Genomic DNA, 19,685 nt, shown 5'->3' on the forward strand with positions numbered 1-19,685 from the left:
AGATTACTTCTAATCGTATGCATTTGTACTGGTATTTTCTTTCATCGAAATGTAGTCGTCCTCTCTATGATATCGGTAAACTCGCGCATTGACGAGGTAGCCCTGGAACTAACAGTAATTTTTAAACAACTTCAGTGTAAACCTACAACCTAAATTGGAATGGTTTAAGAATCGTACATGTCTGCTAAACTTTAAACTATGTTGAAAATTCGATAGGCTATATATATGAACTGAAACAGTTCAGTTTTTAATTTGCTTTGCACAATCGTGAAATGAAGTGCTCCAGTTAACTCGAGTTAATAGCCTATATCGACTGGTTCAAGCGGATGTTCGCTTAGTATATCATTCCGATTTAGATTACAATTGCATTGAAGTCGTTAGGTCACCGTTGTTCAGATTGGACCGTTCAGGGCATGTTTACAAGGTGGTTGGGCGACCCATCGGCAACTCTATTTCGCGGGATAATTTGTTTCTAGGTCACAACGTCAAAGTGTAAGCGGCCGTTCAAATTGGGAAGGCTCTAGTTAGGCGAAATACTAGTTGCGGAACCGTGAAGTATAAGCCTTCCTTATATGACTTTGCAAACATAGTTTTAGTGGACAAGCATTAGCCTTTTCTTGTTATGATTGCTATCTAATTACATAGATATGTTTAAAGTTAGATGATTTTTTTGTAAATTGGGAACTATTTAGGTTAACAGACATATTTACCATGCTTAATTGAGTTAATGGCATGTTTGGTGTTATATTCGAAATACATTTGAGTAGCAATACACTGAGGTTAACTCAAGAGAACACAAAATTTAGAGAGATTATCTCCTCACTCGCACGTCTCTTTTTACCTTTTGGTTGAGACACATTAAGTATATTGATTTATATTTACGAGTTTTATAATAACATCCTTATATTTTGCATGCTTTAGAGTACTTTAACATTTTACATTCAGTGATTATGAGTCATTAAGAGTGATTACGTTTTAAAAAAAGAAAACATTTTATGGAGTTTAATAACGCAACGTGATATGTACCACACGTGAAAGAACTATCAGCCTGATTCACGTAATCAAATATTTAGAACTCAAGTCTGTCTAACTTTCATCTGTTCCTATTTTGATCGGACAGCCAGCAAGAACTTTGGATCCCTTGGGTTCCAACAAGAACACTAAGCTATTTCTCTTAAGGTGTTTACGAGTATTCAGTAAGGTAATATCTTTCTTTATGTCAGCTCCCACAAAAGCTCTGTCAATACAGATCACATTCCATGAAGGACATGAACGTACAACAAGCGCGGTGATTGGTATTCAAATGATTTATACGCATTTCTCCGTGACATTTTAACATGATTTAATTTTGGGTAACCGCCATCGCTATGTACTTGAAGATGACGCGCATTATGAACCAATCACAGCGCTCTGTGTGGATGTGCGCGCCGCGTTGTTTAACAAGCAAAGCGTTTGAGAGTTCAGTTGTCAACATCCATTAAAGCTCCTAAAGACGAAAACGAGTTCCTGTCTTTCACGAAACCAAGCCGAAAACTATTCCTCGTCTTGTTTTACCTTGGAAAAATATTGCTCTTGCCCCTAAGAGTCATTGAATGCGGGACGTTTCGCTTCTTGTCGCCCATTGGTTGTTGGAAGCGAAACAACTCGCTTCTTTCACCTGGCAAAACAGTTTATTTATTGTGAGAGTGGATGCGAGACGTTTCGCTTCTTGTCGCCCATTGGTTGTAGGAAGCGAAACAACTCGCTTCTTTCACCTGACAAAACTGTTTATTTATTGTGAGTGTGGATGCGAGACGTTTCGCTTCTTGTCGCCCATTGGTTGCAGGAAGCGAAACAACTCGCTTCTTTCACCTGACAAAACTGTTTATTTATTGTGAGTGTGGATGCGAGACGTTTCGCTTCTTGTCGCCCATTGGTTGTAGGAAGCGAAACAACTCGCTTCTTTCACCGGAAAACTGTGTATTTATTGTGAGTGTGGATGCGAAACGTTTCGCTTCTTGTCGCCCATTGGTTGTAGGAAGCGAAACAACTCGCTTCTTTCACCTGACAAAACTGTTTATTTATTGTGAGTGTGGATGCGAGACGTTTCGCTTCTTGTCGCCCATTGGTTGTAGGAAGCGAAACAACTCGCTTCTTTCACCGGAAAACTGTGTATTTATTGTGAGTGTGGATGCGAGACGTTTCGCTTCTTGTCGCCCATTGGTTGTAGGAAGCGAAACAACTCGCTTCTTTCACCTGACAAAACTGTGTATTTATTGTGAGTGTGGATGCGAGACGTTTCGCTTCTATCGCCATAAGCAGTGGAAGCGGGACATTTCGCTTCCACGACCACAATAATGGAACGCACGAGTAGCTTCAAAAATCACATTATGTTAGAAGGAATTCTTTCGCATATTATGCTTAATACTGCGTTCCCTAAATTTGTTTCATGTAAGAGTGAAGCGGAAACCTCCCAATGTCCTTGAAATGTTGTGAGACACTCCCTGCTCTATTCTTTGATCCATGGTCGCGGTATGTTGTGTTTGTTACTGTAACAGTCGCAGAGACCACAGAAAAGAAGAAAATCAACTTAAACTTCATGCTTTCGGATTATTCCTTGCACTCACATCTGTCAAACAAAAAGATGTGGAAGTTGCGAATTATGGGCGGGCGGGAACTGTCAAAGTCAATTTCTGAAACAATGGAAACAAACATTCAAAAGTAAACAACCAAACAAAGCCGTCATTCTTAATATTTTTTGGAACTTGTTCAAAAAATTGCACCTTTTCATAAAATTGTGTTGCAGATATTACTTGAATAATGAATCTCCTAATGATTTCGAAAAAAACCCTAAATGAAAACGGCGCGTGACAGACAAGCGATTTTTCTAAATAGAGAGATATTTCTTAACTCAATTTATTTCATTAAGTTTTTAATATCTCTGACCATATGTTTCTATTTCGATGGGTTACAAGAGCTGTAAATAAATATATTTTTAAACACGCGTATACTTTTCAGATAGAAGTTTTGATATCAAAGGTGAAACGATTGTTTCTGAGAAAAACGTATGCGCTTTTGTCCGGCCCTCTAAAACGCCCGTGACTAAAGCTGTTTACACAAAGGTCCACCGCAGAAAAAGGCAAATTTTACCTTTTTCGTTGTTGCAGTGTTACTCCTTGAATATGTCCACCGACGAGACATTCCTCATCTTTTGCTAGGTAGGAAAGTAAAAGGAATGGATCGTGAACTTTAAGTGTATTTTCTTCTTTTTCTTATTTATGAATAAGACCAAAGCAAAGTATCCTCCTCAAGGGGTGGGGGAGGGGGGAGTTGGGGGTAGAGAATCCCATATGAAAAGTGACGGCGGTGATCGTCTGAAATTTTGAAAGGAGCCCTTAAAAAAAGGTACCAGAAATGTTTTATAGGCGTGATCTCAACATTTTTTTACCCTATAAGAGGTACCAAATCAATTGACTGACATTAACTTCCTCTCATGTTTCACTTCAATACCCCCAAAAAGGTACCACCATGCCTTTGACAAAAGTAATTTTAGATTTAAGCACCCTAAGAGGTATCAAACCACGAATTTTAATCGCTAAAAGATGGGATGATCTCCCCGCGACCATGGATCAAAGAATAGAACAGGGAGTGTGTGCAGTACACCGAGGCCGGGCCGGAAAATACTGACTGTCACTTACTTTGTTATCTTTCGCAGGCACCACAACGAAATACTCCACGGTTGATATGCAGTTTCGTTTCGGACAAATTTTGAAAGATGACATTCTGGTGGAAGCAGAATTGATTTTGACTTCTAAATGTTCGGGAAATATCCGCATATTTAATGCCGGCGTTTATGTCGATTAGCCTGTTTTGGTGCCAAAATGTGGATAGATACCAGCGCTTTTACAGCCGAGGGCCAGCGAGGAGTTTGGACCAAATGTGACACGTGCCCTCAGAGCTTGGGATGTTTTGTCAGAAAAAGACTTACACGTTAAAGGAAAATTAATATAATGGAATTACATAATTTTAAATAAACAAGGAATAAAAGAAGAAACAGAGCAAACGTTTAGTATACCTTTAAAGCGTCTAAACACAAAATGAAACGCTGGCCACATCCTGTATAAGATACCGTATTTATTCAATTAACCACCCACCTTCGAATAAGCGCCCACCCTGAAAGCCCCAAAACCTAGTAATCGCCCGCCCCACTCCCTCTCAACAACAACAACAACAACAACAACAACAACAACAACAAAAACATTTCTGTACTAACCAAGCGTGAAGTATGAGTCACGTCAGTTGTGTACATGTTCTAAAATTGGTTTAAGCTACGGTAGTCAATGAACTTATAAATTAATTGTTTATGGCTTGTTCATTTTAGCTTTTGTACTTTGTTTTCTCTTGTTGAAACGAAATAAACTTGTTATCCCTTGTTTTGCTATTCTCTTAAAATGTCCCCGCTTGTTGAAAATGTTTTAAAAACAGTAAGCGCTCGCCCTCATGGGCCCCAAATTAAATAACCGCACAGGGCAATTAATCGAATAAATACGGTATTAATTCACAGGGACAGACAAAATTTGGATAATGATAATCTAGATTTATGTTCACGGAGTCAAAATAAAATGGAACTTTTTAACTTGAGGTTTTAAAATTTGAAAACCCAGGCTTGCGTGGACCAAACGACGGGTGGGTTAGGTCTTTGTCGGAGATGTAATCATCCGCCTGTTGAGGCATTTATTTAACAATCTATAAGGAGCTCTTGAGAAGACCATTGTACGTGGCACAGTATTGAAATTTCCTTGTTTATAACTTGTAAAAAGTGAAAACCTCAATCGTGGTAAATGCATGTTTACCTTAATGAGTGTGAACGAAAAAGAGCAGTGAAGACCATTGCAATACTTTATTTTGTGAGTTTGTAATTGTAGCATATTTTGGGAATGATGAAATGTTTGAAACATGAAATGTTGTTGTTTACAACAGGACAGCAAATAGAGAAAACGGCGGTATGAGTGGGAAGGGATAAATCCATGGTTTTATCACCTTATTGTATGTTGCCTGGGATGGTAAGGTTACACCTCACTGTTACGGACACCCCAATAATACGGACAGCAGCTAAATCCCCGACAAAAAATAAATTACAGACGTTTGACTGAAATACATCTTGCAAAATCTCGCGTGTGCTGGAGTTTTCTCTTGTTTGTTTTGAGAATGCGCGCGCGCTTAGAAATGAAGAAGTCCAAGTATTTGGTGTCCCCTTTTCCAGAAGTCTTACAGCTCCATCTAGGCAAGGCGATTATATAATTTGCACGGAAACTCTCTTGCCTAAAGAAGGTGTCAAGGCCCAGCCCACTTCTTTCTCATGTAACGGAGCCTTCCTTTGCGGTTGCGCACTAGAAATTAAGGATGGGTACTTATGGTTGAGTGCCAATCCAACCTTCTAAACCAAAACAAGCAATTTTCCGGACCGGTTTCGACTTTAATGTCTTCTTCAGCGGCGTTTTACAGATTCAGCTTGTGCGGTCGCTTACGCGCCGTTTGGTTTAGACGGCTGGATCGGCACCGAAATGATAAGCGGAAAGCGACGTGAATATTTGTCACTCTTTTAACAGAGAATTATCGAGAACGGACCAACTCTATATTATATTAAACGCTCAATGCTACGATCAAAAGCATGTGCTTACTTTTGTGAATTGAATTAGATAATATGATACTTAAGCTCAGTTCTGTTATCATCGTTCATTTTTGTCGCTGCCTGTTGTTTTATTTTTCTGCTGCCCTTTTTTGTCGAACAATGAACAGTGAATTGGCCTAACTTGCTTGTTTTCAAAAAATGTTTAAGATCCTTGATGTTACAAAGGGCTTGAGGAGGATGACATAAATTAAAGCTTATTATATTAACTAGTAGCCAGTTGACTTTTCATCTTTTCATCATTTTACAGTGTAAACAAAAATTTGCGACTGAAGTTCAACATTTTACCCTAAAGGTTACTCTCTATTACTTCTGTACTTTCTCAAGCACTTTGTTGTTGGGAAATTGGAAAAACTGGCCAATTTTTTCAAGTTGTTATCCCTTTCTATCCGAGTCATTCGCAGTCAAACGTAATCAATATTAGTTTCTGTGCACTAGTAGGGTTATTGTTAACAAAACTGAACCATTATTTTATCGAATCCATTGATTCAAATATGTTTTTTGGCCATTCAAAGTAACACTTAAATATGTGATACAACGTACAAAGCGCGGAACTAAAACCAAGCATTGCCAATACTCATTTTCATCATTATCGTGTCTATTCCCGCCATTGCATTCAACAAAAACATAGTAACATGAAAATAGAAATTTGCAGTGGCTTACTGAAAGCTCAACATGCGAATACAAATTAGCAAAAAAGGTTATTACTATTTTTATTATTATTATTATTATTATTATTATTATTATTATTATTATTATTATTATTATTATTATTATTATTATTATTATTATTATTATATAAGATATATAATATCTGACTTAGGGACGCCAAAAGGGTTTCTACTTGATGGAGAGGACCCGCCTAAGAAGGTGGGCTGTAGAAAGAAGAGTTATTTTCTGGAGTTCATGAATGTTGATGTTGCCAGGGATTTTGTTGGTGTAGTTTTCCATGTCCTTTTGATGGTGCCACGGGTTCCCAAAACCACCGGGACTGTTGTTGTTTTAAGCCCCCACATTCGCTCAACCTCGATTGCTTATTATTAATGTTGTTGTTGTTGTTGTTGTTGGTATTATTATTATTATTATTATTATTATTATTATTATTATTATTATTGTTATTATTATTATTATTAATTACTATTCCTACTACTACAGCACTGATTGCTGCTTAGTTGGTTGTCCTGGTTCTTCCTCCTGCATTTTTGGCTACAAGTAACAAAGAGTGCTAAGACTAATTATTCTTAACACAAAATACAATAATACAGTCAATACAATTTATTTTCCTTAATGCATCACAGATACATGTAGATACACAAACAACTGTAACTAACTTGGATAATAATTAAGATTAAATACAATATTATGTTGTCAAATGTAAGAGCCTCAAGGCTAAAAAACAGTTTCCCTTTGTAAGATTTTGTGCAACAAACTATTTACTTCAAACAAGCAGACAAATTTGCCAGTTTAAACTATTTAAAATTTCTTGGATATTACATTCCTCGCAGTTTCTGATCAGATCGTCGCCTAACACTAATTACCAAGCTTTTCTCTTCAGCTGGGCATGCTTATTGAATGGATACTCAGACACCTGGTTCTTCCTTGGTATTCCGCATTCTAAATTCTATTTAAACGGCTCTATTCGGAATCTAACATGTGGTCAACAAATGGTAGCATTTTGCGCTTATTGCCTCTAACCAGTGGTACGTTTCTCACTTAGCATTTTAACAGACAGAAACTAAGAATCCTCTTCTTTATTCTTCTCCAATCCACCACTGCGTTGTGGAATCAGCGCTTGCTGAACATCTATGTACATGATTAACTGTTTCGTACCACCCAAAGTTATCTTCGCCCCGTGGTAACTTCACAGAGCCTGCGTGGGGACTGTTAAACTGACAACCTATCTGACATCCGTAATGGGAGTCAACGTGTGCGTGCCAATTATCTTTTTGAGAAAAGTGGGCCGTGCAATTATGGCAATTATAGCCTCTGATATTGATGTATTCGTACCTTTTGCATCCGTTGAAATCCAAACTCATGACGTCGATATCACTCAGTTTGGCTCTTAAGTAATCAGTGTAATTAAGTCCATCAGTGTTAAAGTTACATGTGGCGCGCACATGCGTGGAGTGGCTAGCAATGAAGTTCATCCGAGACTGCGATAAGCGAGACTTGTTCCAGGTAAAGGAATTCTGATTGACAGGGTAGTCTTTATAAAATGGCTTGTTTGAAAACTCGTTGTTGTTAGCCAAGCTGAAAGACTCGATCAGAGTCCAAATGAATCCGTTTTCAGACGTGTAATCGCAAAAGACTTCATACAATGACTTGCTAGTTGAATCAAACAAAAGATGCAGACCAGACTGGCTCCCTCTGTACTTTTCAAGTTGATCCTTACAAGATGTAGGTCTACGTTTCTTACAAAGCTTACCATAGTATTCCGCGGTACAAGTGCAGTTGAACTTGTGTTTAGCGTGGTCGCATAGCTCAGTACACGTGCCTCCATTGGCGCACGGACTCTGGTTACAGCATTGGTTACTGCATGTTTGATCTGAGCATGCGTTGTACACTGAAATCTATAGGACAAGACGAACACATTTTATAAGTTTCTGTGGAATAATAAAGGTAGCAACAAGTAACTACTGGAATAATGGTCAAGTAAATCAATCAAAGTAGGAATCGAAAATTTTATTAACAGGAAAAGCATAAGCTTTTTGTTCTTTTTTTATAGACAAAAAGTTCTAAACAGATAGTATTTTTGTTAGGCTTTTGTATGGATAGTATATTTTATAAATTTCGCCGTTCCAATTAGGGTATATACACTGGAAACGACAAAGAAGTGACTCAAGAACAACATACACAAATAAACATGGCCTTCTTAAAAATGAATCTTCAAACCTAACGCAACTGACACAGACATCTGGCATCTGTCACTCGGCTGTTAAGGCGTTAGTGCTTTGCAATTCGATTATTTCCAATCGTTTGCTTTTTTTTTTCTCTAAAACTATTAATTTTCCAGAACAATATTAAAACACCACTACAATGCTTGAATGATGCTTAATATTTGGCTTTACTAATTGCTAGCATAATGTAAAAAAGCCAAGTTAAAAAAAAAAAAAGCGGAACTTAATCTTTAAGGTTGTCTTTCATTTGTTTGAGTGACGTCGTTATGCGTAGGTTGCAGGTGTGAGTATTCACACCAGATGAAATTAGCGAATTTTGTTATTCAACTCAATATTCACGAGACAACTAGCCCGTCTATAGAGCGCCAAAGGCATGGTTAGTGGTAGAAGTTTACTCTAAAACTTTAATAATATATTTACTAACGAAACACTAATTGCTAGCATAATGTAAAAAAGCCAAGTTAAAAAAAAAAAAAAAAAGCGGAACTTAATCTTTAAGGTTGTCTTTCATTTGTTTGAGTGACGTCGTTCCAACTTCAAATATGCGTAGGTTGCAGGTGTGAGTATTCACACCAGATGAAATTAGCGAATTTTGTTATTCAACTCAATGTTCACGAGACAACTAGCCCGTCTATAGAGCGCCAAAGGCATGGTTAGTGGTAGAAGTTTACTCTAAAACTTTAATAATATATTTACTAACGAAACACTGTTGTCAAGTGATGGCGAAGTTAAGGCGATATTCCCGCCGTCTTTTACGATTGCTTGTTTGTTTCTTTTCTGTTTTTTTTCTTTGTACCTATGACTTTTCTTCCGCCGTTTTTCTTAAATTTATCTTTCATTTGAAAGCACTTTTTAACATCTCTGCAAGCGCTAGTGCTGTATAATTAACTATTGTGATATTGCTTTTGAAATGGGCAGAAGTTTTAACTTAGATTCATCAGAATCGGTAACAAAAGCGTGGAAATTAATGACCCTTCAATATTTTGGTGTAATAAAAGAAATCCTCCCATCATTCAACTGAGGATTTAAGCCCTGGGCTTTTTATACGAACTTTTTGTGTAGTTTAGCTAGTTAAAACTTTGCATAAGCACACAAATAGTGTATACTTCGTAGTAATTACTGATTATGAAATAATTGTTGTTCCGTTCTAGTTAATTCTTGAATTTCTCGTCTCTATGCCCTGTAATAGTAAAAATATCTTTTCATTACTTTATATTTTGAAAATGTATACTCAAAAATCTGCAACAACTGCTTGCACATGCGTACAATTTAAATAAGAATCTCGCTTTCTAGTAGCCATATGTTGTCGTTGCCGTTGCCGTCGTCGTTGCTTAATCTCCAGTACTTACAACTGGACAACACACCCGTTGACTTTTCATTCATAGAAACGTCGGCGCCATGATCTAACTATCCCTTACCCGGTTCACAAACTCATTATCCATATCAAAATAAGTGTATTCATCTTCACTGATGAAGTCATCTGGAGCCGAACTCCTGTCTTCATCCAGTAACTCACAGCGATTGTTCCACATTTGATATGCTTGGCACCTGCATCTCTCATCAAAGCATCTCACGTGACAGTCAAACGTTTTCTTGACGGTGAAGTTCTTAAAGCTGTGACCCAGTATGGCACGATGTTTTATTCCTGTTTGGCCAAAAGTACCGCTACTCTGCTCACATTTCCCTTGACAGTCTGCAGTGCCTAACTTCAGAGCGTGCAAAATGAGTAGCAATAGAACGAGAAGAACACCCTTTGATAATTCCATGGTATAGCTTTGGATTCATCAGTCGTTAAGGCACATAAAATGATCGTTACCGTGATAAGTCAAAATTAATTTTGACATTTTCCTTGTATGATGCAAAATATTAATTACAATACAGACGATTTATGTTTCTTGGAGGCAAGGCCTTTAAAGTCTTATTAACATAAACTTCACCTGCCGTTGAACAAACTATGGGTGCATGAATTTCGAAGCGAAATGTCGGAAGATGAGATCTGATCGCAAAAGATGACCAACAAACTGAAAAACTACTTTTAAAGGTTGGAAAAATCTTTATTAACTATAAAAGCGTCTTTGAAAAATTATTTGAATTAGCACTCTAAATATTGATAAAAAAAAAAATAAAGGTTTGCCGTCATATTTTAATTAGATAACAACTTAGCTGTTTATTTAATTTCTTTTTTCTGTTTCCAGGGGCCCGTTTTCTCGACTAACTTATCGGGGCCGTTATCAGGAAACTTTACCGGGCCCGATAATGCGTTTCTCGAAGCACCCGTAAACTTTCCCGGTAATTTCCGGGCCCGGTAAAATAGAAGCCATTGCCAGGCTCTTGCGCGCTTCACGCTCGTTCGCAAGAGAAGGAGAACGACTTAGGACTACACCAATCCATTCGATTCATTTGAGAAAAGCACGGTTATGGATGAGACAGGATTGTCTTCATGCTTTTTGAAGGACAATACAATACGTTCTAAGTTTAACTTTTTCGTTTTATCAAAGGGGAGCAACCAAGAGAGATCACTATTTTGCATCGTGCATGGTATCGGCAATTACTTTCAGGAAACTCCCTGATGCAAAATAGAACCTGAAAAGGATTATGAATGTTATCATCATGAATTCTTGTTGTGAGCATCAAACTAATAGTCAGGATCAGTATGTAATTCCTTCAAAGTTGTAGAAGAGATGAAGCTAAGCAAGCTATGGCGATCGCCGGGGAAACAGTGTCTGCGTGATGTCCTATTTCAACGCCTATTTCAACAGTTTGTACTGATACAAATTTATTTTTAGCAGCCTTAGTATAGAGAATATTTGGAATAAGGAAGGATCTTATACAAGTTTTAAAATTGAATAGCTATAGTTCAACTGGCGTGATTTGATCGTGACTTCTCCGGCAGACATCAAGCACTATTTTCACCGATCCGAAATCGGCTTTTGTATACTACCACAAGGCTCGATCAATTGAAATGCGACTGAAACTATTTTGCGAAAAGTGGAACGATTTTTAAGTTCTTTATTCTCATTTATCTATCGTGTGTAAGCTTCTTATTCTTTATCCCTCTAGCTAATGCAGCAAACACTGCATTTGTGTATTTTGAGGACGGCGCACAATTCGACTCTCATCGCGATCGCTCTGTTTATATCAATGGTTATGTTTACATTTATCTCAGTGCAGCATGTCAGATTTCTAACTTCCTCTTTCTTATGAAAATTCTGCACATTACAAGAAAGCAAACAATATCGCTTACGGTAGGATTAATTTTGCATGACAGGAACCCATTTTATGCTAAAAAGGAAGCCATTTCGAAGTAATAATGTGCGGCGAGTGAGCCGTGTTTACATGACAAAATATTTATTTTTTCCTCCGCCGTTGGTTGATAATTTATAACAATAAAATAGTAATAATTTCAAATTTATATAGTGCCCATATTCAAACACCCTAAGCGCTTTTCAAACATCTAAAACAACACTTACAGCAACAACAACAATAATAGCACTACGCCTGTATTCACGTTTGCTTCCGGAGCCAGCGGGCAGCTTCTCGCTATATTTCTCCGCAATTCGTCTCCAAGTTCATTCACGAGCCACTTGATTCTCGCTCGCAAAAGCCTGAATCTTTCTATGACTTCACAGTCAGCCATGTCGGCCAGAATTAGTCGTCTTTGACAAGACCGAGGTCTTCTAACTAAACAAAAAAGTCCGCCTCCGGCCGCCATTTTGTTTAGTGTCGCAACATTTGCGATTTCCCGGTAAGTTTACGGTAGGTCATGACCTCCCGTAAATTACCGGGCAAGTTACCGGGAAATTTACCGGGATCGTCAATAACGGGAGTTTCGAGAAACACCTGTAAACTTATCGGGGACTTGACGGCCACTTACCGGGCCCGATAAGTGACCGGGACTTTCGAGAAACGGGCTCCAGGCCGAGTAGGAAACTGAGTTTAGCAAAAAATTCATAATCACTGTGAAGGATTTTATTTTTGTAAGTGCCACGTTATTTTTCACCCTACCACAAACGTTAAACAAATAAATAAGTGGAGAACTGCCAGCAACACCCAACGAGAATATTTACTCAGGGTGTCAAGTGGTTTTAGAGTCATATTTTATAGTAAGGTAAAGGTAAAGTCAACCAAGAGCCTTAGGGGCCCACACGGCCGGAGCTTAGCCCGGTTTCTGTAGCATGAAGCAACTGTGAGTATTGCTGCTCCCCCCTGGATCGGATGCTAGTCCATCGCAGGGTTACCCCCAGCGAGTATATCGCCGGTACCCATTTATACACCTGTTTCTTGTCTAAGGAAACAACACAGCAATGAAGAGACCAACCTAGCCTCGAACCAACGACCCTCAGATCCTCCGACCGTCCGATCGAAAGTCTGACGCGCTAACCACTACACCACCGCGCCTCCACTCATATTTTATAGTAGTGTAGGACATTTCTTTTCCAAAATAAAGGACAATTTTAAGGAAAATTCTGAAAATATAGGACACAAAAAAGTTACATTCCTTTCCACTCCTCGTCACAAATAGACAGCTTTGGCATCTCATGGTGCCAGGTGACTGTTCTAAATATTATATGTGAAATTAAGATTAGAGAAAGTAATTTTTTTAAACACTTTTGGCAGTCCCTAGGCTGAATTACGGATAATTAAATTGGGCAACGCAGAAAATGGTAAAAAGACTAAAACCTCACATTCTATACTCAGAAACATTGCAACCACAAAAGATAGATACAAACAATCGCTAGTGTACAGCCTTGCGAAAAAAAGAAAAATAGATGGAATTTCTGTGTTGTTTTTTGTTAGCCATCACTTTACTTTTAATAACATTGGCCGGAAAAAGTCTCTACAATCTAACAATTTTTCCTTTACTTATTATTTTGGGGGGAAATGCCCTTCCCTCTCGTGCAAACTTTTGTCAAGAAGCTCATGTTTAAGACTCTCCACACTTCTTTTCTTTTCTCTGACTTTAGCCAATTCATTGGTACGTTTCTCGCTTAATCTTGAGGTAGTTTCTATCATTAGTTCTGCACTGATATCTGCCTTGTCGTTCAGCAGTTCCCAACACAAGAGAGTTTGTTTCTGATTCTAACTTCTTGCCTTCCTAAACAGGTTTCTTTTTTGGCAGAAGAGAAGTATTTTTCCCTTCAGAGCATACATTCCCTGCTTTCGTTTTGCACCTTCTGCTTTCTCCTCTTCTTTAATTTGCCTTTCTTTCCCATTCTGCTTCTTCCCCGAGCTTTCTTTGATAAACAAAATATTAGCTGAGTCTTCAAACTAAAAACTATATTTTGTCAGGTTTAAATATTTGCAATTTCTTGAATATTTCGTTTTTTAAGTGTTGGAGTTGGTAAAACAAACAGTCGTCATAAACTTTTACAACCTTTTATCTACAACTTTTTGTCTAGCTAGCTGGCTACTGCCAGACGGTCTGTAATACCAGCGCATGTATAACAAACAGGAACTTGTGCTGCACAAAGAGTTCTAGCTCATTTATCCTTTCATCAAGGGCACAGTGGGTAAATGGATTTATTTCATATTATAGCATTGTATATAATTATATTTTATTCTAATTAGGGTAATTACTCAAGAAACGACAAAGAAGTGAATTAAGAACAACATGTCAAGTTCTGTATACGTATCAAAACATAAAGTATATCCATCTTTATTGATGAAGTCATCTGGAGCCGAACTCCTATCTTCATCCAGTAACACACAGCGATTGTTCTACATTTGATATGCTTGGCACCTGCATCTCTCATCGAGGCATTTCACATGACAATCAAACGTTTTCTTCACAGTGAAGTTCTTAAAGCTGTGACCCAATATGGCACGATGTTTCATTCCTGTTTGGCCAAAACTACCACGACTCTGCTCACATTTCCCTTGACAATCTGCAGTGCCTAACTTTAGAGCGTGCAAAATGAGTAGCAATAGATAATGTTTTAATTAGCTTGGCTGGAAAAAGTTTCTTCAATCTGACAACTTTTCCATTACTTGTTATTTTGGGGGAAATGCCCCTGCCCTCTCATGAAACTTTGGTCAAGAAGCTTACGTTTACGACTCTCCGCATTTCTTCGCTTTTTTCTGACGGTTCAGCCAATTCATTGTTAAGTTTCTCACTTAGTCTTGTGCTAATTTCTATCACTAGCTAGTCTGCAATGATGTCTGCGTTGTTCTTCTTATTGGTGGAATCCTTAAGCTTTTCATTTCCATGCTTCAGCAGTTCACCAATACAAGAAAGTTTGCCTCTTATGCTAACGTCTTGCTCACATAAAGAGGTCTCTTTTGCTAGAAGAGAAACGTTTATGTTTGGCTTCAGAGCATCCTACGGGTCACGGGTCAACACTAATTTCAATATTGACAATATGAGTACAATCCACTAGCATTTTCTGTGAATTTTGGTCATCATTCATTTTGCTTGGACTAATTATAACATTTGATTACTGAAGTACATGTAAGTAAGACTTTTAAGGACATTAAGTTGATAAGAAAAAGAAAAAAGCATTTAAATTCATGCTGATGCGCTGAAATGTGAACCCCTCCTTTTAAGTTTTTAACTGCAATGGTGTTTAATAAACGGTCATTATTATTCTGTTCAGCTACGCATGCTTATTGGAATAATTTCCTAAAACCAAGAGATGATAACATAAAACAGGCGTTCAGATACCTGGATCTTCCGTGGTATGTGCACATTCTACATTCTATTTAATAGGCTCTATCTGAAATATTTAAAATGGTCAAAAAAATGACCACCACATATTGCTTCTAACCAGTCGTATTACTCTCACTTCGTCTATTAATATACATAAACTGAATATCCACTTCACGTCACTTCTTGCCTACAGTGTCATCCTCATTTGCCGCGCAGCTGGGTGCAGCTAACTTTTTGCTGTTCTCCAATCCACCACTGCGTTGTAGAATTAGCGCTTGCTGAGCATCTATGTACGTCATTAATTGATTCGTACCATCCGAAATTATTTTCGCCACTCTTCATCTTCATAGCGCCTTCGAGGGGACTTTTAAACTGACAACCTTTCTGAGATCCGTAAAAGGAGTCAACGTGTGCGTGCCAGTTATCTCTTTGAACAAAGTGGGCCGTGCAATTATGGCAACAATAGCCCCTGATATTGATGTATTCATACTTTTTGCATCCATCGAAATTCAAACTCATGACGTCGATATCACTCAGTTTGGCTCTTAAGTAATCAGTGCAATTAAGTCCATCAGTGTTAAAGTTACATGTGGCGCGCACATGCGTGGAGTGGCTAGCTATGGAGTTCATCCGTGACCACGATAAGCGAAACTTATTCCAGGTAAAGGAATTCTGATTGACAGGGTAGTCTTTATAAAATGGCTTGTTTGCAAACTCATTGTTGTTAGCCAAGCTGAAAGACTCGATCAGAGTCCAAATGAATCCGTTTTCAGACGTGCAATCGCAAAAGACTTCATGCAACGACTTGCTTGCTGGATCCAACAAAAGATGCAGACCAGACTGGCTCCCTCTGTCTTTTTCAAGTTGCTCCTTACAAGATGTAGGTCTACGTTTCTTACAAAGCTTACCATAGTATTCCGCGGTACAAGTGCAGTTGAACTTGTGTTTGGCGTGGTCGCATAGCTCAGTGCACGTGCCTCCATTGGCGCACGGACTCTGGTTACAGCATTGGTTACTGCATGTTTGATCTGAGCATGCGTTGTACACTGAAATCTATAGGATAAGACGAACACATTTTAATAAGTTTCTGTGGGATAATAAAGGTAGGAACAAGTAACTATTGGAATAATGATCAATTAAATGAGGAATCGAAGGAAATATATTAACAAGAATAGCCTAAGCGTTTTTTTCTTTATTTATCGATAAAAAGTTCCAAACAGATAGTGTTTTTGTTAGGCTTTTGTACATTATGGTTTTGGTTCGTTACTGACATGTTACAGCTTATTGTTTTCCGGTCAAATGCTCGGTTAACCCAAAAGTCACTAAAATGCTCGGAGAATATATTTTATAAGTTTCGCCTTTTTAATTTGGGTGTTTACTCGACAAAGAAGTGAATTAAGAGCAACATACACAAGCAAACATGGCCGTCTTTAATTCGACTTTTCAAACCTAACGCAACTGACATCTGGCATCCGTCACTCGGCTGTTAAGGCTGGAGTACTTGGCGGTTCGATTACTTCAACTCGATTTGAAGTTTAGTTTTCATTTCGCTCTTGTTTTCTCTAAAAAAAATTAATGTTCCAGAAAAAAAACACCACTAAAATGCTCGAATGATGCTCAATATTTGGCTTCACTAACTGCTAGCATAATGTTAAAAAGCCAAGTTAAAAAAAAAAAACATAATTTGCACAACCCCAAGATTTAGTTCTTTTGGTTCTCTTATATTTGTTTGAGTGGCGTCCTTCCAACGTCAACTTTGCGTAGGTTGCAGGTGTGAGTATTCGCACCAGATGGATTTAACAAATTTTGTTTTCAACTCAATGTTCACGAAACAACTAGCCTGTTTATGGAGCGCAAAAGACATGTTAGTGGGAGAAGTTTACTCTGAAACTTTATTAATATTTTTATTAACGAACCACTGTTGTCAAGTGATGGTAAAGTTAAAGCAATATTGCAGCCGTCTTTTACGATTGTTTTTCTCTTTTTAATTTCTCTTCCGTTTGACAGCTCTTTTGAACATCTTTGCAAACTCTAGTGCTGAATAATTAACCATGTGATATTGCTACTGAAATGGGCATAAGTTTTCAGTTAAATTAATCAGAATTGGTAACAAAAGCTGGGAAATTAATGCCCCTCCAATATTTATGTATAATAAAATGAAACCTCCCATTATTCAACTTAGGATTTAAGCCCTGGGCTTTTAAGACGAACTTTTTGTGAAGTTTGGCTAAATAAATTTTGCATTAGCACACTAAAAGTGTACACTGCTAATTACTGATTATGAAATATTTCTCGTTCAGTTCTAATTAATTCTTGAATTTCTCGTCTCTATGCCCTGAAATGGTAAAATCTCTTTTCATTAATATTTTTTTTTAGAAGATACAGCCTAAATCTTTTTATTTGTCACAACCACCGCTTGCTTGTTCTCTTACACATGCGTACAGTTTGAATAATAATTTCGTTTTCTATCAGCCATGTTAGGGAGCGTAAGCAACAACGACGGCAACGGCAACGAAAACGTTTATTTCATTTGTGCTACTTCGCGATTATTTCAACTCGCTCAACTTTTACAAAAATGCCGAACTATCCAGGAATCAAATTGGAAGGAGTGGCGTACAAGTTAAGAAAGAAAATGAAAAATTCACCGTCGTACGTTCACGTTCTTCACAAAACCCTAAATATGGTCATTTCACGCTGTTGTTTTGCAGAGGACGGCAAAGAAATGTACCAAAATGTAAAACGCATGTGCAGAGCGATTGTTTTTGCTCATTCAACCGACTGCGTTGTCGTTGCCGTTACCGTCGTCTTGTGCTTAAGCTCCCAAGTACTTACAACTATACAAAACATCCGTTGATCTATCTATCCCTTACCCGGTTCACAAACTCATTATCCATATCAAAGTAAGTGTATCCATCTTCACTGATGAAGTCATCTGGAGCCGAACTCCTATCTTCATCCAGTAACTCACAGCGATTGTTCCACATTTGATATGCTTTGCACCTGCATCTCTCATCGAAGCATTTCACATGACAGTCAAACGTTTTCTTCACAGTGAAGTTTTTGAAGCTGTGACCCAGTATGGCACGATGTTTCATTCCTGTCTGGCCAAAGCTACCACTACTCTGCTCACATTTCCCTTGACAGTCTGCAGTGCTTAACTTCAGGGCGTGCAGAATGAGTAGCAATAAAACGTGAATTACACCCTTCGTGACTTCCATGGTATAGCTTGCGATTTATCAGTCTTAAAGGGACATAGAATGATCATTACTTTGATAGGTCGAATTAATTCTGATATTTTCCTTGCCGCATGATCCATAATCTTAAATCAATTACAGAAGATATATGTTTGCTTGAGCCAAGGCATTTTAAATCTAGCTTATTTACATACAATTTTCACCTGCCGTTGAACAAACTATGACTTTATGAAATTCGAAGCGAAATTTCCGACATCAGAGCGAAAGATGGGAAAAAAATCGCTGAACTGACAATGTTAAAACTTGAAAAAAAAAATAAAAATAATAAATAAAAAAACTAGCAGAAGAGCATTTTTCATATTTTTTATCAACGTTAAACGTTTTTAAAAAATTAACTAAATGTTAAAACTCCTAATGTTGAGAGATAACGCTTGCCGTCATATTTGCGATTTAATAACAACTTACTTATCCTTTTTCTCTTGTTGCTTCCAGGTCGAGTAGGAAACTGGGTCGAGAAAAAAATCATTAAATCGTACAAAATTAAAAATCGCTAAATGATTACTGAACACTGTAAAGTTAAATAATCTAATTTTTATACGCACCACGTTAATTTTTACCTCACTACAAACGTTAAACAAATAAATAAGTGAAGAAAGTTCTGAACTGTCAGGAGCACCCAACAAGGACATTTAAGTTCTGTTTGAAACACGAGTAGCAGTGTTTCATCGGGATTTAGACCCGATAAGACACGTGCTGCGAGTTTCTTGAACGGCTTCAAAGACATTCCTGGAAAAGCGTGTGTCAAGAGAGTTCATAACAATGATGCTTTTGTGAACGTTGGGAAATAGCATACGAGGTTTTACCGGCCACTGCACGTGATGTTTTATCGACCATTTGATAGGTCAATGGGCTTATGAATTAGAAATGAATTTTTGAAGCAGGGTATCAATTAAGAGCGCGTGCACACAAAAATCGAACATTGTGCGGCAAACTTTCAAATTTTGAAAATAGCTGAAACTTTGGCTATTAGTAGTCCATATTGAGTTATTCATTGCTGTGTGGTTCATTTGTGATATAACTTTTTGATCTGGCAGAAAATGACCAAGATTGATTTCATAGCCAGACACGAGAAAATTCGGCCTGAAAAATCAGTCATTTTGAAGTAGCCCACTTGCCCTTCTGATAAAGCTAGAAGACATCTATTTGTTATCAGCTTGTTCTACAACCTTTTAAGGTTTTATCTTTTAATTCCGATTAAGATCGATCGAGTTTGTAACACT

At 37.8% G+C, this 19,685-nt stretch overlaps 2 protein-coding genes across 2 annotated transcripts; both read right to left on the reverse strand.

The window, feature by feature from the left end:
* Positions 1-7,419: 7,419 nt before the first annotated feature.
* LOC146454942 (uncharacterized) lies at positions 7,420-10,097 on the reverse strand. Its single transcript, XM_085094915.1, has 2 exons — positions 9,974-10,097; positions 7,420-8,231 (listed from the first exon to the last, which is right to left on the reverse strand). Exons 1-2 carry the CDS (start codon positions 10,095-10,097, stop codon positions 7,420-7,422), a joined length of 936 nt encoding a protein of 311 aa, XP_084951041.1.
* A 4,705-nt stretch (positions 10,098-14,802) lies between these two features.
* On the reverse strand, positions 14,803-18,210 carry LOC146454943 (uncharacterized). The gene is made up of 2 exons (XM_085094908.1): positions 18,082-18,210; positions 14,803-16,264 (listed from the first exon to the last, which is right to left on the reverse strand). The coding sequence occupies exons 1-2, from the start codon at positions 18,193-18,195 to the stop codon at positions 15,413-15,415; spliced, it is 966 nt and encodes a 321-aa protein (XP_084951034.1). The 5' UTR covers positions 18,196-18,210; the 3' UTR covers positions 14,803-15,412.
* Positions 18,211-19,685: the final 1,475 nt, after the last annotated feature.

Source organism: Pavona decussata, unplaced genomic scaffold (assembly GCF_977016875.1).
Source record: "Pavona decussata unplaced genomic scaffold, jaPavDecu1.1 SCAFFOLD_297, whole genome shotgun sequence".
NCBI lineage: Eukaryota > Metazoa > Cnidaria > Anthozoa > Scleractinia > Agariciidae > Pavona > Pavona decussata.